We start from the raw sequence: 22895 nt of genomic DNA, 5'->3' as shown, positions 1-22895 counted from the left end.
TCCTGCACCGGGTCGGGTACGGGTACAGGCAAATAGATGCTGAAACGGGTGGGTTTTACACATACCGCAATTTAACGGGTGGGTATGCGGGCGGGTAAGTTAAATACGGGCCACCTAAGGATGAATCGTTGGATGTTCTTTTGTGGAGGAAAAAACACCAAGATGATTTTCCCAACCTGGCAACAACTGCCCGAAGTGTCCTCTCAATCCCCGCATCCAGCGCTGCGAGTGAGAGATTTTTCCTCCGCTGGTTTTGTGATCTAAAAGCGCAGAACGCAGCTCAAACGTGGGACTGTGGACGATATACTGTTCCTGCACAGTAACCTAGGATAGATTTGTGAACCTATGCGATTTTATTTAGTTGTTATACTGGCATTTGTTCCCTCTCGTTTTGCATTGTGTTATGACAACGGTTGGCTACATAAATTGTCGTGCGTTTTACCAGTTGCTACTTTTAGATAGGATTACTGTTCCTGCACAGCAACCTTAGATTTTATTTTGTGTTGTACTGACGTTTTTTCAGAGGCGCATTGAAAAATAAAGTGCTCTATAGGAATACTTTTGATTTGTGTGATTACGGGTGGGTAACGGGTAGAATATTAACGGGTTCGGCCGGGTACGGATTTAACTTTGGAATAGCCACGGGTTCGCGGGTGCTGTACTCTGTGGATATGGGTGGGTGCGGGTCTAAAAAAACGGACCCGTGCAGGACTCTGGCTCAAACCGCTTTATGTGACACTCAAAATGAAACGATGAAGTAACCCACTGAATCCGAGGCCTCGTTTGTCATCATTCACGTGATTTTTACGGTAATGACACACGCCTCGAACCGGGGCTTCATTTGGCACGCCCCTTTTTGCTCGATACAAGCTCCGAGGCATCGCTTCAAATGTCACATCACTAGTATCAGCCATTGTATTAAAACCACCTATCTATTGTTGTGTAAGCTTCCCTCATGTTACAATAACAATCCTGACCCACCAAAACATCCCCCAAACCTCTGAAGGCGTCCTGTAATATCTGGCATCTGACGTTAGTAGCAGATCCTTGAAGACTTGTAAGTTACATGTGTGGCCTCTTTCCAGCACATCCCACAGATTCTTGAACAAACTTGAGATTTGTGGAGAATGGAGGCCAAGGCAAAATCTAAAACTGTCATTTTCCAGAAAATAAGTTTTTTTTTCGATGTGGCAGGATGCGTTATCCTGGTGATGGCCATTAGGCATTACTGTCGCCATGAACGGGCATCACATTGCCTCTGCAGGTTTTCTTCTCATAGTTCATTCTGATTATCTTTTGCAGGTAAGTGAGGCACACACACCCACATATACACCACATGTAAAGACATACACTCCTACCTCAACACCTGTTACTACTGCACTAACATATTAAAGCAAAAGCAGTTACATTCTTCATGATGTGCTATTGGTTTGCCCTCTTGTTGACCTGAGGTGGATGGCTTCCCACTCTGATCCTCCATTCCTCTCCACATCTTGCTCTCGGAGTTACTTTGCCATCGTCACTTTGACTTGCTCATTATGGGCCTGAACCCAGATTTTCTGTATATATGATTTCCTGTAAACCGCTTTATGCCATAACATTGTAAAAAGTGCTTTTCAAATGTTTTGAATTGAACTGCAGTCAGCACCATCACATTACACCTGTTAGCTACATTACATTGTCACCAAGCAAAAAATGTATATTGGTTATAAAATACTTCTAATGAATTACACTGAATGGTCCCACGGTACCTTAGTGAGCCCTTAGTGCATCACCACCTGCCATCTCTGCTCAGATCAAAGGTGCAGGTGTTGCCAGCTGCAGACACTCTTCCTATAAGGCTCAGACACTATGGCATGACCGTCCTGTCAGTGTTTGAGACTTACCGTCTAAGGCTAGGATGAAAACACAGTTACAGACATTTTATTCAACACTTCCCCTCTAAGGTAAAGTTGTAGATCTGGGGGTTCATGGATATTGTGAGTTTCTGTGAACTGGGATGCTGTCACTTCACCTTCTTCTCAGTTTGTTGACTGAGAGTGACACAGGAATGAGGGCTCTCTGGAACATCAGCACTCTATTACCTTTTGGCTCCTTGCAACTGTGCAGCCATATCTAGATCTTCTGGAGTCGTGGTCTTATGGTTACGGAACCGGTCTTGTGACCAGAGGGTCATGGGTCGATTCTCAGGCCCTAGGTGGGACTGAAGTGCCCTTGAGCAAGGCACTTAACCCAACTGCCTGGCGGGCTAGGGCTGCCCACTGCTCTGGGCATGTGTGCGTGTGTTCATACTGCACAGATGGATAAATGCGGAGGATAAATTCCAATTGGAGTGCCAATCACAATTGACAAAATTGGCAACTTATCTTGGGAGTCCATCCTTGCATACTATTGTTCCCTAACTCTCATGTCTTCTCTCTTCCTGCGAGGTACACCTGCTCCTGAGGTCATGCCACCGTGTCTTCACCTGTCTCAGCTGTTATGGCTCCTCCCCCCTCAACAGTGCCCACCTACTGTGGCCCACCCCCACTCCTACCCCACCCTACCCATGAATCTGTTGCCCTGGCCAGATGTACCAGCTGAGTTTTGGACACACCTGTACTCATTGAAACCAGAGTAGAATATTTAGAAACACTTGTAAGACTTCTGTTTTCCAGTCTTAAAATCTTATTGTTTCCCCCATTATTAAGTTTGCTTTTTATTGTTTATACTGATGCCGCTGTGGAGCTGTTGTCAACCAGAGGAGGACAGCCCCCCCTCCTTGAATCTTGGTTCCTCTCATAGTTTCTTCCTCATGCTCTAGGGAAGTTTTCTTGCCCCATTTGCTGTCGGCTTGTTCAGTAGGGGCTTGGATTCAAACATGTGCAAAACTGCTTTATAACAAAAGCTACTGTGTGTAGTAAAAAAAAAATGACATAAATAACTGACTGATCAAGTGTATCTACTGGATAGGTTCAACTAAAGGTGATTAGTGATCCAAGCTGCAAAGTGGATAAGTGCATATCTATAAAAGGACTAAAAAGGAATATATAAAAGACTGAACCTGTTTACTAATTAGTTTTTCATTGAACTAGATTAAGGGGTAGAGAAGCTAATCTATCAGCAGCACACTGTGCGGTCAGTCTTGCATCTGGATCATGGTCCCAGCAATCTTCAAGGAGTTCCTGCAGACAGAATCCCTGCAAACACATAATACAAAATAAACATTTAAATCATACTGGAATTTACAGATAACTCAGCTCTTATAAGAATAGGAAATATATTCTTATTGCACAATTTCCTCATAGTCTGTAACTGCTGTTTATATTATATGTATGACTCAAGCAGGGACGTCATCCTTTCCTGTTTGGTAAGTGCCCCCTTAGAAAGACATTAGCTATGTAAAGCTATATAAGCCTGTGTAAAGACGACATGGATGATATGACCAAAACGTCCGGCATGTAACTACAGACACAAAACAAATGCAGAATCATTTGCAGCTATAGAAGAAAACAGAACAGAACAAAAAGGTTCTGCCACCTTCCTTGTATGTCATGTACCTGATGCTGAGGGTCCCAATGGGGTGGGAAAGTTGGCCGTGTTCTTTGCTCCAACACCAAACCGAGAAGTTCTTCGAGAGAGGGACTGGTTCCCAGTTCGGCTTCGTACGGCAGCATGTGTGTCGGGACAGCAGAGTCTGGGTGCAAATGAGGAGGACACAAATGCATCAGACTTATCAGACTCTAGTGCAGAAACCTGCACATACTGTTTGCAGTTAAACGTATGTATAGCAGGATTGTAAAAAGGTTGGCTTTTATGAAAAATAAGAACAAAGTGGTTTCCTTTAAGCAATAAAGCAACCATGCTAAGTCACAGTGGATGAAATCACTTTAAAATCACTGCTTGGCATGGTGGTTATTGCGTGTTCCTCTGTAGTCATTATCAAGTATTATAGTCATTTTAGAGTAAATATTTACATTCAATTTATACCTTTGCAGAGGTCTGAGCAACGCACAAGCAGTTCCCAAAGCAGCAAGCCTAAGGAATAGACGTCTCCCTGCAGCAAACACTGACCACTGTTCAGATTCACGCAGCCCTCCAGGATTTCAGGTGACATGTAACAGAGAGTCCCCATCTGATTCCTGTCCTGCTGATTGGTCACAGAAAGAGCATTATAAAACATACTTCAGCCTAAAAGTGGAAAAAATATATATATTTTTCCATAATTGCTAATGGTTAAAATAAAGGCTCTCTTCATACACCACAATTAGGTAAGACTAGCCTTTACTCAACCATGTACTGTACTATGGTAACCTAGGTGAATTGGACAGAACAAATATTCAGAAATAGAACATGTATTCAAATATTCAGAACATAAATATTCAGAAATCAATATCCAGACCTTCTGTACGAGTGAAACAAACCTCTGTTGCGTTGGGGTGGCCCTGCAGTACATGCTGGTTCCTGGGGTGCTGGAGCACCACTGAACAGCCGAAGTCGCACAGAGCACATGTACCATCTGCCTTCACCAGGACGTTCCCACTGCTCAAGTCACAGTGAGCAATCACCGGCTTACGCACACCTGAAACCATGAGTAAAGTTCACAAAATCCATAAAGGAACAATTAACAGTATTGGAACAGTATGCATTGCATCGAATCTAAAAGAGAATAGAAAAAAATTATTATATATGTACAGAAGGTGCTCACCATTTTTATCAGAGTCGGAGTGGAGATAGGCCAGTCCTTGAGAAAGAGTCTGTGCCAGTTTTAATGTAGCTGCCCAGTTACACACATTTATGGAGATGAATTTATTCAGAGAGCCCTGAAAAAAGGAAATATGTGAATGTTTGCATTCCTGGGTCATCACCCAGCAAGTGGACAAAAACCCCACACAGCAAATACTCTGAAGTAACAACATTTGAAATTAGACATGTGGGTGAGATAACCTGTGATTTATGCATGATTTAAAAATTATCTTGAAGTATGTGGTTCAATTCCATATTCCTGAAATATTTAAATAGATTATGCCTTGTTCATACTACAGCTAATGCGTCAGGTTATTATACTGATACGCATGTCACTGAAAACATAAGGAAGTGTTGGGTATTAGAAATTATAGTAAGTCAAATATGCAGCTAGTGATGTTATGAATTAATTCATTTGGTAAACACCAAGAGCATCCACATCTTCCTGATGTTAGTGAAAAACAGTGTGAATGCAGTAATTGTTCAGTCAAAAATAGCAAAGCAAGCTAGAGGAGCTACGTCATTTCAAACTTGGCAGGAGGCTCAACTCTGTAGCACTATGGATAAATGTTTTGTCACTCAAAACAAAAGAAAATGGGAAAATGGGGAAAATTGTCATATTCTGACAATACCCAAGCCTGGAATGTAACCAAACACCCAAGCACAAATGCTGAAAGGTTAACTTGGAGGTTAACTGCGTTGAAGGAGCTCCAATACAGGCATTTCTGCAGTCAGCTCTTCTCCCAGTTATGCAGATGGGGAATTTTACTGATAATTTAATCAAACTCTACTCATTTACTTACACATTTAAACACATCTGAGAGAGATGCTTTCTGAAGCAATCAGACCTCTCAATACAAGTAAATTCATCTTGGTTGATTCAAATGGTTTTCCACTGGCCTTGGAGCAGGGCTGCATCTCTCTGCTTGCGCTTGATTTCATAATATTCAGTGGTCTAATAATTTGGCTGTTCATTAACTCCAGACTGAAAAACTGCATCTCCCATGAACCTTTGCTATTCTGAACAGTGCACTTTGCCCCCTGGCACTGGCTTCCATTGCTATTCTAATAACATACAACTGTCCATAGTGTGTAGATAACTACATGATCTAGCACTGCCCCTGCTCCAGCAACCACTGTGCAGTTATGCAGACATGGTTCATTTGTTCTTTGTTTCATGAATGTGGTTCATGTCGGGATTTGTTGATCAAGACTAATTTCTAGCAGCATGAGGCATGCACATTAGTATAATATGCAGTTTTAATTAATCATAATTAGATTAGTTCGTTTTTAAACCACACGGCTAAAAAAAATAAAAATAAAAACTATCCACCCCCTCAAACAAGTCATGTTGTTGACTCCAGTGACACCTGTACCTGCACTGGATTTACTGGCTGCAATACCCCCAAGGTGTCTTGGTATATAATAACTCACTTGGGTCGCCAGTTCCAAAATGAGCACAAAGTCTTTGTTCATTCGTCCTCCTCCAAGAAACTGCACGATTCCAGAATGCATCATAGAAGGCAGCAGGTATATGTCCTTCTCCTTAATGAACTCTTGCCTCTGTATTGCAGGAAACACCTTCAGGGCCACCAATGATCCCTGGAAGAATCCCTGCCATACACATGCAAAATGGCCACGCGACACTACCTACAACAGACATGGATCAAAAGACAAATGACACTAATATAATGAGAGCTAGCGCATAGGTCTGTATATTACAGGGATTAAAAAGTAAGAAGATGCTCAAATAAAATGTGTATACATACTCTGTCTGCACATTTCTCTTTGTGCTAGCATTCAGACAGACATTTTGGTGAAAGTTCATAAGGAAAGGGAGAAAAGGATAGCTTAACACTCCTTTGATTTTTGTGGGAGTTACATTCTCCTTACATTCAGACACCCTGTGTGTGCATGTACTATATATGCTACAGAACAGACTGACCATCAGCCACATCCTCTACATGGATGACAAGAAGCCGTATGTCAGAAGTGAACGAGCCACTGACTCACTAATCCCTCTCACCAGGATATACCCTATCAACACTGTAATGTCATTTGGACTGAATATGGGAAGGTAGTTCAGACTGAGGAGATCTCACTACTAGAATGTGATTCAACAGATGTTGAGGGCAGCTACAGGTATCTTGTAATCCCACAGGTAAATGGGAATCATGAGGAGGGCACACAAATCTGTTACAACCTAATGCCTACAGAGAGAGAGACAAGATCCAGGAGTTCAGTGGTTCCTATGGAGGAAATAATTTCATCATTAAATTGTACGACTTGCACACTAGATTCGGTTCCCTCAAAATTATTAAAAGAGGTATTACCAGTTGTGACTGAACCTCTTCTAACAGTAGTTATCTCATCCATTACAATAGGTCACATGCCCAAATCCTGTAAATTAGCGGTTGTTAAACCTCTGATCAAGAAACCAAATCTTGATCTGACTGTACTATCTAATTATAGACCCATTTCGAACATATCCTTTATATCCAAGATCATACAAAAAGCTGTAGCCCAGCAATTATGCTTATATCTGCATAGGAATCACATATTTGAAAAGTTCCAATCTGGATTTATGCTCCACCACAGTACTGAAACAGCCCTAGTTAAAGTATCAAATGATCTCCTCCTTGCCTCAGATCAAGGCTATTTATCTCTATTAGTGCTTCTGGATCTTAGTGCAGCTTTCGACACAATAGATCACAGGATCTTGCTAGAACAGTTAGAAAGCTGGGTTGGAATCTAAGGCACAGCCCTTTCATGGTTTTATTCTTACTTAACTAATCACTATCAGTTTGTAGAGCTCAATAATATTCCGTCCAAACGTACAAAAGTGAAATATGGGGTCCCGCAAGGCTCCATCTTAGGACCACTATTATTTACATTATATATGCTACCATTGGGCATAGTTATAAACAAACATGGTGTCAACTTTCACTGCAATGCAGATTACACTCAACTTTATATATCAGCCAAACCTGATGACAAACACAGTTTAGGAAGAATTGAAGCCTGCGTAAGAGATGTTAAATGCTGGATGTCTCTAAACTTCCTCCAACTTGATGAGTACAAAACAGAAGTTCTCCAAGAGCCAAGAGAACAGCAAGAAGGTGCAGAAGATGAAGGAATCAGTGGTTCCTATGGTAATTGGAGCACTAAGGGCTGTGAGAATGGCTCCAGAGATCTCCATCCAGACGAGTGCAGATCACAGGAACAATCTTGAGGTTTTTCAATTCATTGGATTTAAATTAAATACCTTTTGCAATTCGATGCTTAACAGGTCAATGTCAGCTTCCTTCTGGATGTCACATGCATGTGGTGGTCCTAAAGACAAAAACAAAAATGAAAAAAAAAAAAAAGATTATTTATAAATATCATTTCATAGTATATATATTACAGTATATATAATATACACACATACATGTATGGTTAGTACAGCAGGGTACAATTTCTACTGTTACTTATGAGAGAAAATTAAACAGATAAAATTTTGTCTAATTTAATAGTCTAAGTTGCAACTTGTTTTTTAAATTATATTCAAAAGGGTAAAAGGGACACTGAGTTATAGCAAACTTACTGCAGTCTTTGAATAATTTCCACTTCTCTGGATTTATGAGACACAGCACCATCAGCACGGTCAGCACGGTCAGCATAGTCAGCGCTCCAGCAAAACCAGTAAAGCAGATAACAATAAGCTGATCTGTAAACAAGACGTTGACTTAAGACAGGCAGGAATTCCCTTCTGATTTACACAGCACTCGATCACAGGGAGGCAAGACCCTTTTTGCTAAATTACTGGAGTTTTTCAGCACCATTCAGCTCTTTTAAAAACAGAAGGGGGCACAATCTATGAGAAACTTCATCAGCCCCATTGGATACTGAGTGTATTTGTAGGGTTACATTTTCATTCTGTAAAATGTAAACTTTAATTTCAAGCACTTATTTAAATGGAGCCTCAATATGAGGAAATGGTGGTTAGTATCTTCCATGTATTCTATAAATCAGTCAGCTAAATGTAATGTCAGCACCAAGAGCTGATTTCTGTATGCACATTTACCTGAAGTGTGGGAAGGTTGACTATGATTGGCTTGGTCATTCCACGTGATGTTCAGGTTACAAAAGTCTGAGCTGCACAAACACTCTACATAATTTTTAACAGGTTTTGCTGCACGGCATGACGATTCTGGACAAGACGATGCCACTGCACTGCAACCTAAACACTCGATGGACAAGGAAAACACCAAGAATTAGAGAAAAACCGACAACAGGGTTTTACTTTAAAACACTTCCAGTACGGTCCATCAAGACCCAAGTCAGTCAGAACCACTGCCCTCATGGTTGTGAGGGTTTTGACTCATACCAGATCCTGGGAGCGTATTACGCCTATTCTGGAACATCTTCACTGGCTCCCTGTTCAGTATGGTATCCAGTATAAGGTTATTGTGCTGGTGTTTAAATCTCTGCATGGCTGTGCACCATTTTACCTCAGTAGTCTCCCCCAAACATACTCTCTAGTACGCACCTTGCGCTCGTCCGAGCTGCACTTATTCAAAGTTTCTAGCAGCAAGTTGCGCACTGTTGGTGATAGAGCCTTTAGTGTGGCTGGGTCAAAGTTATGGAACAGTCTGCCACTAGAGTTACGTGCTTGCCCATCCATCACTATATTCAAGGCACATCTAAAAACCCATCTTTTTCAGTTGGCTCATGGCTTTTTATTTGTATTTTTAATTTCTTTTTCTTTCTTCTTTTATTGCTCTTGTCTGTCTCTTATTTTAACTTTATTGAACTTTCTTTTATTTTCCTTTTATTGTTCGCTATTATTGTGCAGTGTCCTTGGGTGTATTGAAAGGCACTAATTAAATTAAATATTATTATTATAAAGGCAGCATGCAAGCAACACAGGTCAACACAAACACTGAGCATCAGAATCAGGGAGAAGGTTGACATACTCCAAACGATAGAGACAGAAAGGATACAAGTTTACCAGTCACAACAGCTGGGGGATTCCTCCCAAGGTACCAGCCTTGCCTCACCAGAACAATGAACGAAGACTTGGGCTGAGGTCAAAATAGCCTAATATATACAATATGCTGCATACTACACTCGGAACATACTCTGTACTGGTCCCCGCAGTATACTATCCAGTATTGGACCCACCTTGGAAAGCTTTTCCACATGATGGCACGCAGTACACCACAAAGAAGATAGCTCTGGGTGCTTACTGAACCATAACATACTGGAAAAAATTATATTTGGTCAAAATCCTGCATACCGATTTGGGGCCGAATCAGTATGCAAGTAGTATGTCATAGGCTATTCACAACACAGCCTTAAGCTGGCAGGAGGACTGGTGTAGACTGGTGTACTCCTCCCCCCTATCCTAGGAGACACCGTGTGCTGCTCTCTGGTGGCCAGAGGTGGCCTAGGAAATGACCCAGTACAGGTACTTTACATTTTCATGATTCATTGGCATCTGGATTCATCCGAATCAGTGCTCATTTCTATAAAGGTTGGATGAACAGGGGCTGTTATGTACTAAAACTGGAAAGTCCAACACCATTTGGAATCCCACTGTGCAGCCCAGTGCCATAAAGAAGTGAGTTTAGTGATGTCTGGAGGAACAGACATGTTCATGGATGTATGTGGGAGGGAGTAAAGTGACCAGTGTGAAGATACCTGGAAATCAGCCATGTTCCTCTTACAGAACAAACCCCTTACACAACTACATACATAGTTATAAAAGATCTTTCACATACCCAAGCTCTCTGTACAAAGCAAAATACACAAAACAATTAACAATTATTTATTCACAAATATATATGAACATAAAATAGAATTGAACCACTGGGAAATTATTAACAGAACCCAACCTTCCAACCTAAACTAAAGCATATATTCTCTAATAAAACAAGCAAACAAAAAAAAACCGGTTTACGGTTTTCAACAGTAAAAGTAAACTCTTGCCAATGCAGAGCCTACAATACTCATTCCATTTGTTAATTAAAGCATTTCATCCATTCCATCCACTTAATATTTCAGTTTTGGCCTCACCGCCTCCAGAATGTTTGAATGTCAGAGGGGCCAGAGTTGTAGAGTCAGAGTTGTAAACTCTTGTGTCATACAGCAGCGTGTGAAGCAGGTAACAGCTTTCTTTGAAGTGTGAAGACAGATTTGCCAATGATGCATTACGAAATACTAATGTATTCAATAAAATTACTTTTATAGACAGCTGCATCACATTGTTTAGCCTAGATGTCTAGCCAAGGAGCAAGTTAACAGGTACATTGCTTCATTGAGTTTGTGGATTTGTGTAAACATTTTGCACAAAATGCCCACATGAGTAAGATTGCTGCGAATTGCACTTTTAGATAACTTAAGCACAGGGTTAGCATCAGGCTTTATCTGTGTGTATCAGATGTGTAGTTATAAAAGATTGTTTTAATCACCTAGTACTGTAACCCAGTGGTGAACCGTACTTACTGGCCATGGGCCTTCACTAGACATAGCCAAAAAATGGCCGTAGTATTACTGCTCAACTGCTCGATGACCCGATCATACAGCTGCTCCTTGCCTTTTAATTCCAAAACAAGCTCCTTTTCGATAGCAATTGAAGCCAGTGCAGACAGTCTGCACTGCAGACAGTTCCTCGCGTAGGTCTTAATACATTTAAGTGCAGAAAATGTTCTTTCCACAGATGCAGTTGAAACCAGAATAGTTAGAATTAAACTGGTAAGTAAATATAGCAGACACATGCTGTCACCAAGTCCATTGCATTGAAGGAAGATGTGGAGGTCAGTTGGAGATTTTCCTTGAAATCTCCTGCAGCGGCAGGTCAAAATGATGCCCGAAGCTGTCTGCCAGGCATGGGAAAGCAGCGTCAGGGAAATAAATCTTAAAGTTAATGAACTGCTGTGGGTCCAGGACTGAAAGAAAAGAAAGTTTTTCGTGATCTTTAAACCGGTCCTGCACTTGATTTAGAATACTATGTAAATCTGTTCATGTAGTGCTCTGTAATGTGTACGAGCATTCGTGTGGGTTCTCCGTCCAGTTGGCTCTCTGGTCTCTGCCACCGTCGCATCATATATTTGATTGAAATATTCTCTCTGCTGCTCAATAAAAGTGCAAAACTCATCCACCTTAGCTAAGCAAAAGTGCATGTCAAAACACTTACTCTGTAAAATATCAAAAAGTACATCAGCATGGCCAAAGATTTCCTTGAAGGTCACAAGAAAAGTTGAAGAAAGTTGAAGCCAAAGTTTTCCAGGTGTGATAGGTAGCCATCAGCACTGTGTATTGCATCATGTTCAAAGTCCTCATGATGCTCAATGATGTACTTAAAACATCCTTTGAGTATCCTTTTTCTCAAAGACTTGAGAGTTTTGAAGGAGTCTTGAAGTTAAATTCCATCTGGTAGGTGCCACACGTGGCAGTCTTTTTTGGCAAATTTCGTCAAGCAATTGGGTACGCAGCCAGTTAGCCATGGGTAGCGCTCCCAGTTAGCCATGGGTAGCGCTCCCAGTTGTTAGCTTGAAAATGATGAACGTACTCTTCCCCGGCTTGTGTTAGAATCTGAAGATGAGGTGTTGGTCGGCCTTTTCTCACAATTTTCGTTGAATGACCGTTTTGAAAATGGTGTTGTTAGCAAGTCGCTGACAATATCCTGCGATTCCATCCTTTCCGCTTGGAAAACCTCACGCTAGTGCTGGCTAGGAGCTAGCTAGCACACAAGCTAAAAGCTCACAAGACCAACCACGCAGAACTGACGCATGAGGAATACCCGGAGCACATTGGAGCACGCCCCCATGATTCCAATTGGAAATATGATTGGTTGATTAAACTGCCAATCCAAAATAAAAGCTCTCAATGTAAAAGGCAAGGGTATGCAACAGATAAACAGAAACAACGGTGTACAATATTCTGATTGGTTGATTTTATAATTTCAGCACAAGCAAAGTGGATTTGAAAGCCGATGTAGAGGAAAAATACAAATTATTGGTGAAGTGTTATTAACATATATTACATAAAGCATCTTTTTCAAGATCAATGGACCTTCAGAGAAGACCTTGAAGGCCCTGACGGTTCGCCACTGCTGTAACCTAATGTCAATCTTTAATCACAATTGAAGGCTTTTATCATGATGCATCATAGCATCAATTTTTTCCACTCACCCGTCAAACAAACATTTTAAAACTTATATTTAAATAACAAAGCCGAGGTACTGAGAACAACGACCTCTTGAGCACGCTACGTTTCCCTAATCAATCACGTGGGTAATAATTGAAGATAACGTCTTCAATAATTGGGGAACGTGGAAAAGAGCACCATATTACCCAAGAGGTCTGCTCTGGCCTGCCCGTGTTCGAGCTGGAAGAAGCCCATGCAGCAATTTGTCCGCGCGCAGTGCTGAACGCCTCCACTCACATTCCCTCCTCTCTGGGCCTTCTCGGTGTTCCGCGCGCTAGCCAGGAACGCGCACTTTCTCTCCGCAGTCACCGGTGGAGCAGGAATGCATGTTGACAACAAATCTATAGACACTGAGGAAAATACCCACGTTGAATGTCCGTTGTCGGATATTGCATTTGATAACTGAATTTTGCATTTCAGCAGTTTACGTGTAATCTTACTATTGCTATAATACTACTACGAATAATGCACAGTATATCCAGTGAAACAGCAACGTTATTATAACTCTGCATGGCCATGGAATGCAGGGATATTGAGAACAATGTACTGCCATGTATGATACGCGATAGCTTAATAATATTCGCTTGATTCCTAACCTTCAGCATTTCGTGCGCAATGGAGAAAAATCTACATTGAACTCCTCACTGTTCAGTCTTTTCAGCATTGTAGCCGTAAGGAAGACGGGTAGCTAAAACATATAGGCTACACCGCAGTCTTGACTTCAGAACAAAGTATTCACTATAGCGCCCAAGACTGATCCAACGTAAACACAAGTCAGTTACTGGACTCTATTTGGATTTTAGTTATATTAGCTTTCAACTCACCGACAAACACGATCAGTGACAGTTGCATTCTTGTGTGACAGGCAGATATGTTGAACACTACTGCTTATCATATAAAAGTGTAATATTTAATCTAAACACTTGCTTCACGCTGAGAGATTCCGTGTTTTGTGATGTGCGTCTTCTTTAACCCACTCTTCAAATCAGTTGGAATGCACCCGCATAAAAAGAGCGCAGATGACCTTGAAGTTTTCTCACACTCCCACATTACGATAAACCCTGTTCCTGTAAGTGAGTTTAAAAGGTGAAAGAATTGGTAGACTTAGCCAGGTGTGAATCATACTAACGCACAAAGGATGTTTGACTTTGACCAACCTGGCAACATGTAAATCACTTAAAAAATATTAAACAGGCAGGCACTCACACATAATTAAACTAGAAAACAAATTAAACACAGGCAGCTTGTAATTTAGGTAAACTATATTAGCACCCTTCCACGAAACGCTATCAATACAATTACAAGGAACCTTTTAAATCGTACAAAAAGTCATAAGTAAGATAACTAGTTTATCGCTCACAGTTGTTTGACTGTTATTTAGCCTTCCTTTTATTGCTTTAGTTTTTACGTTCGCAGGAATCTCAATGTCCGATCTACGTAAGGAACTTGCTGAGGTGTTTTCTGAATCTGGAAATGATGAAACGTTTCTCGGATTTTCCGATAGTGACCTTAAAGACTGTATTTTTAAGGTTGGTAGGTTATTTTTTTGGAAAACTCCTAGTTTGCCTACTACACGATCACTCCATCTTGTTATTCAGAGCAGGGATTTGAACCTTTGGGGGAGATCGTACCTGTTAAGGCCCGACATTTTTGGATCGAACACTCGCATGACTGCTAAAACAGCAAAGAAACAGCTCTGGGGTTATCTTAAGGAATTCACTATTTATCCGCCAGAGGGTGCTAGAATCTCTTGGAAAACACACTAACCATTCACATGCATCCTGCTCACATTTAATCTTAAAAAATAGACCGCTGGGGCGTGGAAGGCGCAGGTTCCTACTTAAATGGTTGAAACCCCTTCAAATAATTCTATAGTTGGCTTAGTAAAATATAGACATGTCAATGGGCTTAGAGTTTTTAGGTGACTGCAACTAGTTGTAGCCTATTTTTTTATATCTCTTTTCGTCATGTAGTTAAAATGTTTTTAGCTCATTTTAGACATCCGCTCTGTTTAAACATAATTAATAACCACACTCAAAACAAGAATGACTGGGGGGGTGCATGTGGCAGTACGTTTATGACGAGACCCATAACTGCTTCTCCAGGATTCCGAGTCTGACGGTGAAGAGAACAGCGGTGAGCAGATGTCCCCAAAGACACAACCTCGTCACGGGTTTACTCTAAGAATAGCACTACGCACCCGGTCCCATAACGAAGAGGAGGATGACTGGCACACAGAGAAGAAAGAAATGCAGAAGGAAAAGGCCATTAAGCGTGAAAATATAAAACCGGAAAAACATGATGCACCAAAGAATATTCTTTCATCTCCTTATAAGATGGAGTCTGATTATGGTGGTGATAATGATGATTCTGGTTCATTTCTTGCAAAGAGAGCCATGAATATCCAGGCAAACAAAGCAATGGTAAAGTGTCTGTAAACTCTTCTAGTTTGTTGTAATTGTATTGTATAGTCCATATTTTCATACTGATCATAGCATAGGAGCAATTTTCATACCCAGAAATCAGACATTCTTTTTGTTGTGCTTATAATGCCCGTCCACATGTGAACGTTTTTCATTTAAGCACCATATGAAGTTTGACTAGGTAATTTATTTTAAATTGAAAAGATTGTCTAAATCAAGTGTTCTTACAAGTTTCCGAATGTTAATGCTTGAAGTGTAACGCTCGTTTTAAATCTGCCTTTGCTAGTTGGCACAGCTGATGGCAGACCTACAGAAAATGTCAGGGCCCTTGTTAAAGAACATCGGACACACTCGTAAAAAGGAGCCTCGCTCAGATGTAGGTTGAAAATGACTTTCGCGCGCTTATGTTGCTACATTCAATTAGGAAAATACGTGCATATTAAACATTCACTTTATTTTTATGTGACGATGAGTATAGCAGAACAGTGTAGCTGTGTGCTATGAACTGATATGGTTTTTCTCCTAAGCGTGGAGTGCGCGCTTCTACACCGCGGCGTAACCCGGAACGCGCGTCTCGGAGAATGACTCGCTCGATGACTGATGACCTCCCCACCACTCAAATCAGCCCTGAGATGGAAATGAGTTTAGAAGAGGAACTCACGAAGGTCTGTACACTTTCTTTTTGTTAGCTTAAGCTTTGTTCCACATTATTCAGTGTTTTCCCCCTTTTCCGCATGAAATTAGGCATCAAATTGCTTTATAGTTCTCAGATGAATCAAACCATTGTTTATCTGGTGTTTATGTACTACAAGCAACTAAAATACAGTTCCCATACTGTCTTCTCTCAAAAACCTAAGATGCGGTGTTGGTACACCTTTTAAAAGAATGAATTGTGATTAGTCATGTATAGTAATCTTTCATTAAATGAACAGCGTTTGGTTGTATTTTCCTGTCAGATCCATTCAAAACCACGGAGATCCGTACAACCACGTCAAACCAAGCCTCACATCGTGCGCGCGATAGAAGACGTCACGGAGGATGAGCTTCAGCTGGTGGCTACAAACATGACCGAGAAGATTTATAATCGTGTCACCGTGAGTTGTTGCTCAGAGCACTTTGAATGAACTTCACTGGACATTTGGAGTTGCTACAAAGATGCCAAATAGTCATCTACTAATTTTAGACTGTTCATAAATTCATCAGAAGTGACTTGAAAAGTGCAAAACTGTCCAGCAGATTTACAGGAAGACTGAAGAAAAATGTAAGTTCTGTCCAATCACAGGGCACCACCTGTCATCAGTGCAGACAGAAGACTGTAGACTCAAAGACTTGTTGCCGCAGTGAAAGCTGCCGTGGGATACAGGGGCAGTTCTGTGGGCCATGTCTCCGCAACAGATACGGGGAGGATGTAAAGACTGCCCTCCTAGATCCGGTCAGTAAACACAATAACTGTCATTCAGAAACACTCAAGCATTAGGATACTATAACTATCATATTAGAATGGTGCATCCATGTGAACGAACTTGATTTCAAAACAAAATTCATTACTTCACCAGAACTGTGCCAGTACCCCATCCTGAACCTTCCCCCTTCTGAGCATGACCTCATTGAAAATGGGACTTTTGCTGATGTTCAAGCATTTTCAAAATATCAAGTTTTCCTGTGTATCTTGTTGATGAATGGTCGTATCTTCCTTGAATGTTTTTCCCCAGTGTTGAGGTGCAGCCATGCTCTGGTTAAAGTCCCACGCAGCACCACATGTACAAGCCTGCTTCTGCCCTCTCCTGCCTCCATGAGATTGGAGAGACTAGTTCCGGTCAGACATCCACTCTCCTCGTCTCTGTTGTCGTTCACAGGCCTGGCAGTGTCCGCCCTGTCGAGGGATCTGCAACTGTAGCTTTTGTCGACAGCGTGATGGTCGCTGTGCCACCGGCATTCTCTTCCCCCTAGCGCAGTACCACGGCTTCTCTGACGTTCACTCCTACCTCTGCAGGTCGGCACCAACCTCGTACCGGGTCGGTTGGTTTGCTCTTACCAGTATAAATCTGATTCATTATTGGGTAAACCCTAACTGGGCTTCATTACTGGGGTTTACATGTTTTAACTATGTGGTCCTTTCTTGTAATGGGATTTATATATGATACTGTGATGCATGCCGATTTTCATGAATGTCTCGTTCTCATTTTTACAGTCTCCGTGATAAACTTGAAAGCCAATGACCTTGATGCGTTAAACCAGACCTGTGGTCATGTCTGCCAGCCTGGGGTATGTGTGTGTGTGTGTGTGTGTGTGTGTGTGTGTGTGTGTGTGCCATCCCCATCCCCCAGTTTTATCTTTAATCTTATTTTTGAAATTTTAATGTTTGTCTAAATAAAGTACTTTCAAAATGCACAAGCACTATATTGAGCCATGAAGTGGTATTCTCCTCTTGAGCGTAATGGTCAGTGGAGGCAAATGTGTTGAATAGTGAATTTCACTTCCACTATGTTACTTGTGTGTCGTCACTTTCTTTTTAACACTTTGGGACAGGCAGGTTTATTTTGTTAATTTGATGGCCTAAATGTTGATGGGAAAACTACTCTAAATGAGCATGTAGACTAATGGAAACCGAGTTGGGCAGAGCTTTGTGGTACACTTGACTGGCATATCAGTTCAGACAGGCACGGCACCCGTGTCAAATTCGAAGAATTAGTAATTGACCTATTTTGACCTTTTATTTTAAAATTAAATTGACTTTTTTGAGCTGTAGGTAAAGGCATTTATGTGAAAGTGATATGCTGTAATGTAATGCAGCGATGAAAGCACATCTCCACTGAATTTACCCAGAAATCTCCTATCCTGAAAATTCTTGTCCATCCTGACCACTTTGCTTAGGTACTGGAGGCTTAATTTCATCTCCTCTACTTCACTGTTTCATTTTTTTTCCCCCAGTTTAACATTTACCATGTTCTTCCAGGGATCCTGCCTCTGAGGTAAATGTCCTTATTTTAGCCCATTTGGGTACTTTGATCCATGAGAGCTGCACTATGGGACCCTACCCAGAGGAGAGGTCCACATCTACCTGTCTCCTGGTTGGGTGCCACTGTAGGTCCTTCTCCCTTGATACATACTCCATGGTAGACCTTCAACTCTGCTTAATAACAATGGCTACACTAGAGTACCATACCAAACAGACGGTCTTGACCACCTTTTGAGTGACAGCAACACTGATCTTATTTCATTCTTGATGGTATAAATGTACGAATAAAAGGACACACTTCTACACATGATCCAGCTTTATCTACCAGTAAGTATACACTAGCAGAATCAACAGACATTAACATTATCTGACACGTTGTTATACATGTTCCCATGGCTACGCACCCATTAGGTTTCCCACTGTGTGTGTACATCCAGTTATGGTTACTGAAAATGAATTTTTAAATGGAAAATAAAATTAGGTCAAAAGGTGTCTAAAACAGGAAATCCATTTTTTTCTCCAGCTGAATCCCTGGCGGATGTAAATGAGGACCCAAAACCCCTCTATAAAAATTATGTACCATTACCAAAAACTGCTGCATAATTATTCTTCCCATACTATCAGTAGTAGATACTGATTCTATACAGCTTTAAAATCACTGACTGCTTGTATCAAACAACTGAGTTGATTTAGTGACAGGATCAGGCAGGTGGCAGCCTACAGTGGAGTGTGTCAGGGTTCTACAGGAGAAGCAAAACTACAGTACAACACAAGCACAGATGAATGTTCAATTTTGATGGCCACAGTTAACATGAAACGCTTAAAAAAATCTCTAGATATGCTACATGTGTGCAATGTATGCATTTTTAGTCTGCGTGCATGTTCATTTGTGTGTGTACATTTCACTGGAACAAAGAAGGAGCAAAGGACTGTGGGTCGTCAGCTGAATGTGAAAACAGGCTTCTTGTCCACTGCTTACTTTTTCAACAGTAGGGGGCAAACGCCAATCAATGACGACCAATGAATGTAGAGCCGTCAAACCACCCTGCTTACTTCCCAGGACTCACGAGAAACAATAAGACTTTTAAAAATGGAAAGTGTTTTTCCATGCTGATATGTATATATGTGACTCTTCTATTATCTTGTAACTGTGATGCATATATAGTTTTATATCTATATATATATATATCGTCTTCAGATTCATACAATTCATGACCTCATCCCCTGGCTTTGTGACTGAGGAGTTAATAAACATGAGGAACCCAAACAGCTGGACGCGTATAGGGGCGGCGAGATGCGAGCGTGGACACCCAAGCAAGGGATGGCGAGACATGGGCAGGCTTAGCAGGACACCTCCATGGTCTGTGGCTGAGCCTGGTTGTCCAGGCTTCTGGCGCTGGAGGTGTCCAGGCTGCTGCTCAGGTTGCGGTTTCGGTCCATGGAGGCCAGGCTGGAGGAGGAGGTGGTGCGAGAGCGGGCCAGACGGGTCATCCCAGCCGCCGGCACTGAGGGACGGGCAGAGAGACGGCATGAGAACAACCCGAGACGTGACAGCAGCTTTAGAGGTCATGCGCACTGCTACATCCGTCTGCACCCGTCTACACCTTAGTGAGGACGTGTACGCTGTCATCAGTCGCATCAGTGTTGCTCTTATGTCATAAGAGTAAGAGCAGAGGACCGATGCAGACAGACATAAGTGAAAGCAAAACTGCATAACTGAGAAACATTTGAGAAATAATTGAGCAAAACAGCTGAGAAAGGGCCACGGTATGTTGAAATCAGTAATATGCAAACAAAAGATGAGAATAAAAAGGAAATATATATATATATAAAGTCCCTCATGCCCCAAATTAACACACAATACAGTGCATAATGACTAGCAGAACATGCTAAAATGCTATACTTATGTGCCTTACAATAACACATCACATACATGCAAACACATTCAGGCAAAATTACAAACATGAAGCAGACAAATGAGTGACTAAAAGCAGACACTGACACGTGTTGGCTCAGAGGTTTTGTACCTGACTCAGTGCTCAAGTGGCTGAGCAGTACATAGGGAACTGTTAGCATTGAAATGAGAAGAGAGAGACGAGACAAGCCCTGAGACCATCAACCTCATTACTACATGAGCATGTCTTATTTGCATGAATATTAAAGCAAAAGTCACAGTCACTCTACAGGTTAGGTAGAAGTCATGACTGCCTATCCTGGACATAAGGACTGGCATTTATTCAGCCTATGAGTCTGAATATGTTCATCCAACTTCTCTGGGTTTAAAAGAATGAGTTTGGTTGCAAAACCACCTGGATATCCAGTTGTCCTTTTAGCTAATGTATACAACCGTTGGGGGATCTTTGTGACAGTGCAATGTGACAGCTGTGTTCAAACGTCAGACAAGGTCTTACATCTTAAACTTTAATCTAAAAGTGACACCTGCCAAGCTTAACCTCTGTTTACTTTCGCAGTTCTAACTCACAGCCAGCAGAGGGCATCAAATTCAGCCGACAATAACAGCCAAAATGGAGGATCCAGATAATCAAATCAATTCTGATCAACTTTCATTATACCAGTATTCTTATTTACAATTTATGATAATGCTATCCTATAAAGACACGTTCTATCACAGTTATAATGACAGACTATTGTAGCGAATATCCTGTAAAATGTATGTACATCCAAGTAGCCTATAACTTCTGTAAAGGCATAGCCTATATACAGAATGGTATGTTAAACATTGTTCTGAAAGAACACTTGCACAGGAATTAATAAGGAAAACATTGGTGGGGAATTAGGTCTTCGTGAGCTGAGTGATAAATGCAACTTGTTTTCAACCAGCCTTCTGGCAGCACACACAGTTCCTCAAAGGGGTGCCTGACAAAGGTGGGGATCACGACCCCCCGAAAGGAACTCCAAACTAGCGCAATTTTCATTTCACCCACGTCTGTGGTCAAGACGAGTGATCAAAACAACTCGTGAGCTACGTGCAGAGAGAGAGTGTGTGTGTGTGCGTGAGAGTGTGCATGCGTGTACGTCTGTGGGTCCTTGTCACATTGCCTTTCTAATCAAGCCCTTAATAAAAGACCGATTAGTCACAGTTCTACAGTTCTGGACCTCAATGACTTATTTAGGACTGGCCAGTGTTTTGGAATAACACTGAATAAAGAGCCACTGTTCACCAAAGAGATGTCGAATACAAAACAAACTTTTAACAGTAGTATAAAAATGTTTAAAAAACTAAAAACCAGTGTACATACTGTATCCCATTCCTTGGACAAAATACTTGAAGGCTTCAGCTAGCTTTCCCGGCTGTGAAAGAACACACACACACACACACACACACACACACACACACACACACAAAATTGTATGTGCTGTAAATGGAAAAATCATTTTTAACTGGATAAGAATCAAAACAGTGGGATGATCATATGTGGTTGTTTTGATTCGTATTAAGATATTCATATGTGTCACATTAGCTCAACCTTAGGCTGAAACATCTCCCTCACTATTTTTCTTTGGATAATTATTATTCAGTGGTTTATCTGAATAAGAGCTTATAAAGCAGGTTATTTATTAATATGTTTATTATTAAAATACTAGGGTCCAGTTTCCTAGATCCAGTTCACCACTGCCATCTTAAAGACTAAAGTTAATGTGCAGGAATGTGACTGTACGTGGCAGAAGGCAGGAGAGAGTGTAGTGGGGTCGCACTGCTGTACCGAGGAGATCAGAGGGCAATAACGATGAAGTACACTCCTCTAGCATCATCAGGTTAAGACTATCACACATATACTTTCTGTTAGTTTAAGATGATTTGCAAGAGGACATTTTACCTTCAGCCATGACAGTTTTCAATGTCACCTTTTTGCCATTTTTAAGAGTTTATATGGAAAGGCTTTACTAGTTAACGTACACGACCAGCTTAACACCTTTAATAGTTAATTAAAGCAGTGACTGTGGCCAGCGTACACTAATTTAATTTTTAATATGTTGGATGATTGATAAATCGTTAACAGACACACCATGCAGATTACGGCCTAATCCTGCTGGTTACTGCTCTCCGTATAATCTCACATTCTCATTTTGGGAAAAAGAATCTACACAGTGGAGCCACTGAAGCGTTCCTATTTCCAGTCTTAGTTTCAGTAAACCAGCTTAAACATGTTTTGTTTCAGGCATGGTATGCACTCTAGTGTCATTTCAGAGATAGAAGTTTGTAGATTGTTCCAGTCTGATGGTTCATTACAGACAGTGTGGCTTACCTGAACTACCTGAGGCAAACCACCACAGTCTGCCATCTGTGAAGGAAGAAAGCCAAGAGTCAGACAGAGAAATAAAGGAGAATTGCTGAGAGGACAAAGAGTGCCACATATTAGTGAGATTAGATTATATTAGAGAGCCATGTGAATTATCTCAGCAAAAACTTTGTCGTGATTAAGAGATATAACAGATAAGGGTACATCAGTATGCAAGTTGTCCCACCTTCAAGAGTGTTGTTTTTGTTGGATTTAACCTGGAGTTGCATTCAACCTGTTATACAGGGTAAAAAACACAATTTAAATTGTACAGCAAATTATGAAGCAACATGT

General features: G+C 41.2%; 3 protein-coding genes across 8 annotated transcripts in view; 1 reads left to right on the top strand and 2 right to left on the bottom strand.

Annotated features, from left to right (window-relative positions):
* Positions 1-2575: 2575 nt before the first annotated feature.
* LOC143513766 (anti-Muellerian hormone type-2 receptor-like) lies at positions 2576-14579 on the bottom strand. 2 transcript variants are annotated; one of them, XM_077004500.1, is made up of 12 exons: positions 14550-14579; positions 13743-13985; positions 13065-13268; positions 8792-8947; positions 8312-8434; positions 7991-8058; positions 6160-6375; positions 4688-4802; positions 4404-4561; positions 3970-4129; positions 3540-3676; positions 2576-3179 (listed from the first exon to the last, which is right to left on the bottom strand). In XM_077004500.1, exons 2-12 carry the CDS (start codon positions 13768-13770, stop codon positions 3063-3065), a joined length of 1482 nt encoding a protein of 493 aa, XP_076860615.1. In that variant the 5' UTR covers positions 13771-13985; positions 14550-14579; the 3' UTR covers positions 2576-3062. The 2 variants fall into 2 exon arrangements, with proteins under 2 accessions (XP_076860615.1, XP_076860621.1); XM_077004506.1 differs by lacking the exon at positions 14550-14579 and having other exon boundaries at positions 2578-3179; positions 3970-4126; positions 13743-14538.
* On the top strand, positions 14211-19248 carry LOC143513821 (cell division cycle-associated protein 7-like). Of its 3 annotated transcripts, XM_077004541.1 has the most exons (9): positions 14220-14253; positions 14335-14447; positions 15024-15341; positions 15628-15717; positions 15869-16006; positions 16298-16435; positions 16624-16773; positions 17198-17356; positions 17533-19248. In XM_077004541.1, exons 2-9 carry the CDS (start codon positions 14343-14345, stop codon positions 17539-17541), a joined length of 1107 nt encoding a protein of 368 aa, XP_076860656.1. In that variant the 5' UTR covers positions 14220-14253; positions 14335-14342; the 3' UTR covers positions 17542-19248. The 3 variants fall into 3 exon arrangements, with proteins under 3 accessions (XP_076860661.1, XP_076860649.1, XP_076860656.1); XM_077004546.1 differs by having other exon boundaries at positions 14211-14447; positions 17198-17334; XM_077004534.1 differs by having other exon boundaries at positions 14211-14447.
* The window catches only part of ndrg3a (ndrg family member 3a), a 31369-nt gene continuing 27072 nt past the window's right edge, over positions 18599-22895 (bottom strand). For 2 of the 3 annotated variants that reach the window (XM_077004517.1, XM_077004523.1), the window contains 5 exons: positions 22789-22836; positions 22569-22604; positions 21561-21612; positions 20328-20366; positions 18599-19805 (listed from right to left, as the gene is read on the bottom strand). In XM_077004517.1, coding sequence (XP_076860632.1) covers positions 19642-19805; positions 20328-20366; positions 21561-21612; positions 22569-22604; positions 22789-22836 — 339 coding nt within the window. In that variant the 3' untranslated portion in view covers positions 18599-19641. The remainder of the gene's footprint in view (positions 19806-20327; positions 20367-21560; positions 21613-22568; positions 22605-22788; positions 22837-22895) is intronic. The other variant, XM_077004527.1, reaches the window with a different exon arrangement.

This window comes from Brachyhypopomus gauderio, chromosome 1 (assembly GCF_052324685.1).
Source record: "Brachyhypopomus gauderio isolate BG-103 chromosome 1, BGAUD_0.2, whole genome shotgun sequence".
In the NCBI taxonomy this organism is placed as follows: domain Eukaryota; kingdom Metazoa; phylum Chordata; class Actinopteri; order Gymnotiformes; family Hypopomidae; genus Brachyhypopomus; species Brachyhypopomus gauderio.
This window is presented reverse-complemented; position numbering and strand designations above follow the sequence as displayed.